This window comes from Bidens hawaiensis, unplaced genomic scaffold (assembly GCF_021521415.1).
Source record: "Bidens hawaiensis isolate Kalapana, Puna unplaced genomic scaffold, B.hawaiensis_p1.1 tig00059940_1, whole genome shotgun sequence".
Lineage (NCBI taxonomy): Eukaryota > Viridiplantae > Streptophyta > Magnoliopsida > Asterales > Asteraceae > Bidens > Bidens hawaiensis.
This window is the reverse complement of record NW_027500800.1, coordinates 7,190-14,682: the sequence shown is the minus strand read 5'-3', so window position 1 is coordinate 14,682 and position 7,493 is coordinate 7,190. Positions and strand designations below refer to the sequence as shown.

Below are 7,493 nucleotides of genomic sequence, written 5' to 3'. Positions count from 1 at the left end.
GAAGAGTCTGCTTTTTGATTACCAAAATTGTGTCTTCTAACAACTTTTTATTTTAATTTTATAATAATAATAATAATAATTTATTTTGGATGTGGGGTGTTACATCTTCCGTTCATTTTTGGAGTTTCCTTTTATGTTTGTTGGCCACTTGTCTAGGGGAATCACAGGGTCGAGTTATGTTATAAAAGGGATAAAATGAGAAGAATAAAAAAGATTTGTGTCATATATATATATATATATATATATATATATATAGTATTAAAAAACTAACAGAAAAATCATAACTAAAAATAATTAAAAAAATGAAAAAAGTAAAAAAAATTCAAAATGTTTTCTCTGTCTTTCTCGTTCTAAAAAAAACACACACACATTTCAATCTTGGGGAAAAAATATCTTTATGTCCTTTATTTATCATAGTTTTTTTTATTTACTTTCGTCATTGATTATGTTTTTTTCTTTACATTGTTTATTTTTCTCTTGACGTTGTGTTATATTACTCAATGTTATGTTATATTTTACTCGACATTGTGTTATATTTTGTGATCTATTGGGTATTTTTTTTAGTTATCATTGTGTTTTTTGTGTTTTCTGTTTATTTTCGTTATTGTATCTTTTTCATCTTTTTTTTTTAACTTTATTTTCGAATGAGAAAGACTGGGGAAACATTTTAGTTTTTTTTTTTACTTTTTTTATTAATATTTTGAGTTATGATTTTTTTATTATTTTGAGAGGTTTTTAAGGCCACAAATCTTTCTCAATTTTCTTATTTTTGTCTCCCTTTGTATTTTAATCTTTTCCTAATATCGTATTATTTTGGATGGAAACATTATTATCATCGGCAACACGAGAGCTTACAGTTACAAGTTCTTCCTAAGAAACCCTACCGGTTCTTCGTCTTCGCTAAACCTAAGTTTTTTAAAACCAAAACGAGGTAGCAAACCCATCGCGTTGCGGCAGCAGGCACAGATTCAGTTAGTATCTGCTAGGTTTCCCTAATATAGACATTTAACCGAAAACACAAATTAGTAAACACCCAGAATGGTAGTAACACTCATATAGCATATGATACAAAAGATTAACATATTTAAAGCAACGCGTTTTCGGTCGGTAAAACAATGGTTTGTTACGATTCGGAACTAAACCTCAAAAATAGTTCCGTCAAGTTGACATCTTTAAAACAAAAACACAAGCGTTACAGCAGTGACTCGACACGAATTCACTTGGTATCAATTTGCTCTCCTCCACTGCCACTGTCACCGTCTGCCGTCTTTTCTGAAATTCGACATTGACTGTAAGTGAAATTAGCAGCCTTTGAGTTTTTTATTTGCTAACATTTTCTCGTGATGAGATTGAAATTAATTATAAGGTTTTTGTGTATTTAGATGTTGAAATCTATGTATATAGCATTTGAGAACTCATATTGAAAAGACCTAGGTTTGATTTTTGCTTAAAGAAATTGAATCATTAACCGTAAACTAGAGAAGTGTAAGCCGAAATGGCATGCCATATGAGGTGATGGTAAATGTGAGCATTTGTCGATTTTGTAGTGCAAAATAGAGTTTAGACTGATAGTGATGATCAACGTGAGCATTTGTTGATTTCCTGTGGCTTGTGCAAATACAGTTTTTCACTTTCTTGTTTTTGTCACGTTATGTGAATAATTAACATTTTTTTGTTTCTTACTTCTTGTTTTTCAATCCAAAGAATGACATGTAACTTGTTTGAATATGCTCCATTGATATGAAATGCTCCATATTGTAATGCGAGGTATTGGCTTTGAGATTTTCGTCGGAGACATGCATTGACCAATAAAGAAAAATTAACCATGCACAGGTAAAACTTCGGAACATCAATGAGCGTGTTTTTGGTGTCTTTAAAGCATGACACCCTGTATTGAAAAGGATAGCACCATTTCCGTTGATTACATAAAGGAACATTATAATTGCATATTTTGTGCTACATAATTTTATAAGAAAAGAGGATTTGAGCGATGTGTTGTCTTTACGAAACAGTCATGTGCACGTTGATGGTAATGAAGACGAGGTTGAAGCACATGGTACTGCATCAGATCGGAAATATACTACGAGATGAAATTGCTAAGTAGTTAATGCAAAGTATGAAATGAATGATTTAAAAAAAATTGTTATTGTGATTTAATAAATATTATTTCAGTGTTGTATAACTATTATTTAAACTTCAATATTGAAAAAATCTTTTAAGTTTAAAAAATTGGTTTATTTAAATTTTAGTTTATTATAGCAGTCTATAGAATTTAAAAAACAAACAGCCTTCTTATTGTAGACTGCAGACTTTTGGCCCACCTTTTATTCTACATAGGTCTGCAAATGTGATCCGCAAACTGCAAAAATTTTAACTTTTAAATTACAAATTGCGCCTAAATGCAACTACATGAAGATTTTGTTCACGAGTAGAGAGCCAAAGTGTTCAAAGATGATATGGTTGGTTAAGTATAAATACTCGTGAGTTAAATAAGTGTTCATGAAGAGTATCTATTCTAGATGGAAAAGTTTTAAGTCACGGGTGCCGTAAAGACTTACGCGTTCGAGAAGAAGTTATTAAGTGTTCAAAGGAAGTTATTATCAGCTCCAGAGGACTTGAATTTATGTATATTATTGTGTTTTGTGTTTAACGTAATGCAATGAGTACTTTCTTTATAGTATAAATAGGTGACACGAGAGTAAGTTAGGTGGTGTTGATGAGATATTTTCCTTGTAACTACTTTCTCTTTTTGTAACTGTTTTACTCCATTAATAAGCATTCGTTTATGAATTGATCGTGCTTGCTTACTCTGTTTGCTAGTGTAGATTTTTCATGCATTAGTAACTACAGTTTCAATAAAATTTTACTAGTACTAATCCTCACACTTTTAGGGGTGTTCACGGTTCAGTTTGAAACTATGAAACTGCCAAAACCAGTCATTGGTTTGGTTTCATGGTCCGCTTTTTATTTTATATTTCGGTTGTTCGGTTTCAAACTTTTCAAACCGCGGTGAATGGTTTGGTTTACATTTAATTACGTCGAAAACCCGCCTTGGAAAACCGGACCGGGCCGTTGAACTAAGATTTGCTTCAAAAATTGCTATGATTGTACCCGGATAGAGATGATAGTATTCCTCTAATGTTTCCAAGCCGACCATAATCGAATCGATAGGCCAAGTAGCCTATATCCACTTTACACGCCTTTGACACCCTGAAAGTTGAGAAAATAACGATAACTAAAACAAAAAATAAAAAAGTTATTCATAATTAAAATGCATATAAAGAACCATTACCAAAGTTAATTAATGGCCATCACGCTTTTATCAATAATTTCCATGGATATACTCTTTAGCTTATGGTCTTTATCTTTATGTTCATTATAGAAATAAGAGCATGTGCCCCCAACCCATCATAAAGTCTTCTTAGTGAACACTCTTGTTGATTATCAGTTCATATGATCTTCCTTGACTAATAATCATTTCATTTTGTTTGATCCTTCTAGCATACATTTAATGGCATATACTTCTTCCGCTTCATCTGTCCAAAGAGCTTCGAGCACAACTTTTTCTAAGTTTTAGGGGTGAAGATGGGTGTAAAAACTTTGTTGATCATCTTTCAGCGGAGCCATTACCACTTATAAAGATGACGAAAGAATTGAGAAAGAGAAAAAGATTAACGATCAGCTCATCACATCAATTCAAGACTCGAAGTTTCACATGGTGCTTAGATGAGCTCATAGAGATTATCAGATTATGGAGTGTCGAAAGACAAAGGAGCAGACTGCTTACCCTATCTTTTATGATGTGGAGCCCACTAACGTCCGCAGCCAAAGTGGAGCCGTTGGAAAAGCCTTTGCCAAACAAGAATATGAAGAGATTTTGGGTTGGAATAGATTGGTTCCCATAAAAGTAAACATTTTGGGTTGGCGCATTTATCATAACTGGATGCCTTTACGAACCAATTTAGTGAATAAGGGTATAGATGTCCCTTCGGTTCTTTGTCCTTTTTGCCTTAACTCGGAGGAGTCTTCAGATCATGTTTTTGGGGCATGTGGGGTAGCGGCTAGAGTATGGAACAATATATGTAAGTGGCTTGATCTGCCTTTGATACTAGACTTTTCTGTTTTGGGGATCTTGATATGGCTCGATACGCTTTCAGTTAATAGTAAGAAGCAGAAACTAATTCATGGTATTATTCTCTCTGCATGGTGGATCATCTGGTGGGCTCGAAATGAAGTTGTTTTTCAACCAGAAGTTAGTAGAAAAGACCTCATTTTCGACTCTCTTCGTATTTATTCGTTTTCATGGATTACAAATAGAGATGGTAAAAATACTATCAGTTGGACCGAGTGGCTTAAAAATCCCCTCCTTGTAATGTAACTGTTTTATTTTCATTTCTAGCTTTTGCTAGTTTTGTTTTAATAAAAGTTGTTCTAAAAAAAAAGAATATGAAGAGATTGCCTGAAGATGGAGAAATGCTTTGAAAGAAGCAGCAAGTCTCGCTGGGAGGGAATCACTTTTGATAGGTACGTAATTATTTCATCTTATATACTTTAGCTTGTTTCTTTTTATTATGTGTTTTAGGGGCATGCCTATTATTTCTTTAGAATGTTTTGAATGTTATTGATTCAAAAGTAATTTTGTATGAGAGATTTTGAGTATTCTAATTTAATCTTATATAACCCACATACATGAAGCTAAGTTCATTCAACAAATTGTCGATGGCATTTCACTAGAGCTAGGTTTCATAAATTAGAGCAATGATGGAAAATTAATAGGCATGGAGATAGGTTTTAATGGTGTTCGCATAATAGGGATCTAGGGTATGGGAGGCGCTAGAAAAATTACTTTGGCCAGAGCTATATTTGATCCTACATTCATTTGGTTTGAAGGCAAAAGCTTTGTTGAGAATGTTAGAGAAGTTTCGAAAAATCTCTTCATCTGGTTTTAAGAAATTGCAAAAGCAGGTCGTTAATGTAGGGTCCTGTTTTGTTATACAGTCTTTTGTATTGTTTCGTGTTGTTAATGCTTGTATTACGTTGGCTTTAATTTAGTCTTTGTGATGTTTGGGCTCGAGGCCTTGTAATGAATAGCTCATTGGGCTAAAATAATAGAAAATGGATGCATGGAACTTGCACTATAAATTGTGCAAGCTTCCATGCACAAGCATAACATAACCTTTTACAAATCGTATCCTTACTTTCCATCAACTCTCTCTTCTCTCTCTCTCTCTTTCTTTTCTTTCCATAACCGGAAATAACCAAACACCATCAAGTTCCGAGATCTCGATTTACTTGTGAGTGATTTCCGCTAGCTTACAGGGAGATTGATCCAAGAACATTGTTGTTCGATTCCTTCTCTAAGACCTACAATTGGTATAAGAGCTTTCGGCTTTACTAGTTGAGGTTCTTGGGTCACAACCTTGGATTTTGGTCTTGTTTGAGTGTTTGTGAGGTGTGTTTTAGTACAACAAAGTCTGTTCAAGTGTTTCAAGTGTGTCTCGGCTTAGAAAAGTGTGTTTACGAGCTTGAGTTTCGGTTAAAAGTTGTGTTTGAAGTTGTTAAAGTGTGCTTCGGGTTTCTAGTGGTGTTTGAAGGTCTAAAAGTGGTGAAAAGTGTGTTTGCTTGAAGATCTGTACGTAAACAGTGGGAATCGTGCTTTCTAGAAATTTGAATTAAATCGAGTTTCGAAATCCAATCGAATCATGTTTTGCAAATCAATCGAATCGGATTTTCAAAACTAATCGAATCAGGTTTTGAAACCAATCAAATCTAAGTTTTGAAACGAATCAAATCGAGCTTTTGTTCGATTCATATAGACTTTGTGTTTTCAAGAGAATTGACTGCTTTTCAAGACTAATATGTTTTAATCTACTGATTGTCAAAATGTCGCACGATCTTGAATTGAAGAATTACATAATGTTTGAGAATGAAGCCGATACCACGAATAAACCGCCTAAACTTCTTAATCGGGACATTAACTTTGAGGAATTTAATTGGAGATTTAAGAACTATATAGGGATAAATGACTACACTCTTCTAAGATCCATTGAGAATGGCCCTCATAGACCTACCACACCTTCCCCTGCTGGACCAATTCATTTACCTGTTGTAAGTTACCTTGAAGAGGATAAAAAGTTGATCGTTGATTATGAGAAGGCTTATGGCGTCTTGAGTGTATGCTTATCAATTGGCATAGCTCAAACACCAAGAGAATACACCACTGCAAAAGTTCTTTGGGATGCACTAATTGAGAAGTTTAAAGGTAATTTGGACATGAGGGAAAGTAGAAAGGATATGTGAATGGAGAGTTCAACATGTTCAATCACATTCAAGGAGAATCTGTAACATCCCTCATTCATAGAATTGAGACCATGAACACCAAAATGAGAAGTGTCGGTATTAATCTTGACTACTCTAAGGTCAACAAGAAGTTGTTAAAGTCATTGCCTTACACGTGGAACAGTAGTGTGACGACTATCAAAATGACCACAAATCTGAACCCCACAACTTTGAGTGACCTGGCCTCCACCATTAAGTCATTTGAAGTGGATGATAAGCTGAGATTGAACAATTATGTTGGCTCTCTAAACCATGTTGGGGTTTCTACTGTTTCTGGAATTAGCTTAAGATTCCTTAGCCAATCACATCAACTGTTCATCCTGTTAATGGAGTGAAAGTGTATGGTGCTCAATCTGAGAAAAACATTGCTTACAAGTCTTCAGTAAGTCAGCCGGGATCCTCATCAAACTCATTTCAAGATGCAGTCAACAAAGCCATTTAACAAGCTCTCAAGGCTCAGGGAATCAACAAGTCTGCAAGCAACAGCTCAAACAGTTCAAGCTACTCCACCACTCATGCTGACTACTCTCACATTGCACTCTTCCATGCCTTTATGGATAGCCATGAAGAACTGATGAAAGGAAACTTGTTGTCCGCGTCTTTCCATCACGGTGACATCCCTGAGATCAACGAAAAGTATCTTGAGAAGATAGATATCAGGTACCACATGGCTATGACAGTTCACAGAGCCACCGACTTCATGAAGAAATATGGTTTATCAAATACAAGCTTTGTTGCTACAATTGCAACGAAACGGGACACTTTGTGAGAGAATGCACGAACTTGACACAAGCTGCTAATGACGTCAAGATCACTGAAGTGTCAGATGGTGAAGGTGGCGGGAAGAAGAGTGACAAGAGGCCGATGGGTCAAAACAGTTCCTCGGGTCAAAGGGCTCCACGAATTGCTCAAGGAAGCTCAAGCAAAGGGAACCCAAGCACTAGGGCCCTGATCACACGGTCTGTTGAAGCAATTTAACAAGACTAGGAAGGTCAATTTGGTGAGCTGTTGAATCCGTTGAACTTTGCCGGGATGGCATTTGTAGATGGAGATCAAGCTTCTTCAAGCTCTGCATCAGGAGACAACCAAGACAAGCCTGACACTCTCGAGGTACACACACATCTTTACTCTCAAGCATGCATTGATAACTTAGA

General features: G+C 35.3%; 1 protein-coding gene across 1 annotated transcript; it reads left to right on the top strand.

Moving 5' to 3' along the window:
- The first annotated feature begins 3,751 nt into the window (after positions 1–3,751).
- LOC143602861 (disease resistance protein RPV1-like) lies at positions 3,752–4,378 on the top strand. Its single transcript, XM_077079838.1, has one exon. The coding sequence runs from the start codon at positions 3,752–3,754 to the stop codon at positions 4,376–4,378; it is 627 nt and encodes a 208-aa protein (XP_076935953.1).
- The last annotated feature ends 3,115 nt before the right edge of the window (positions 4,379–7,493 follow it).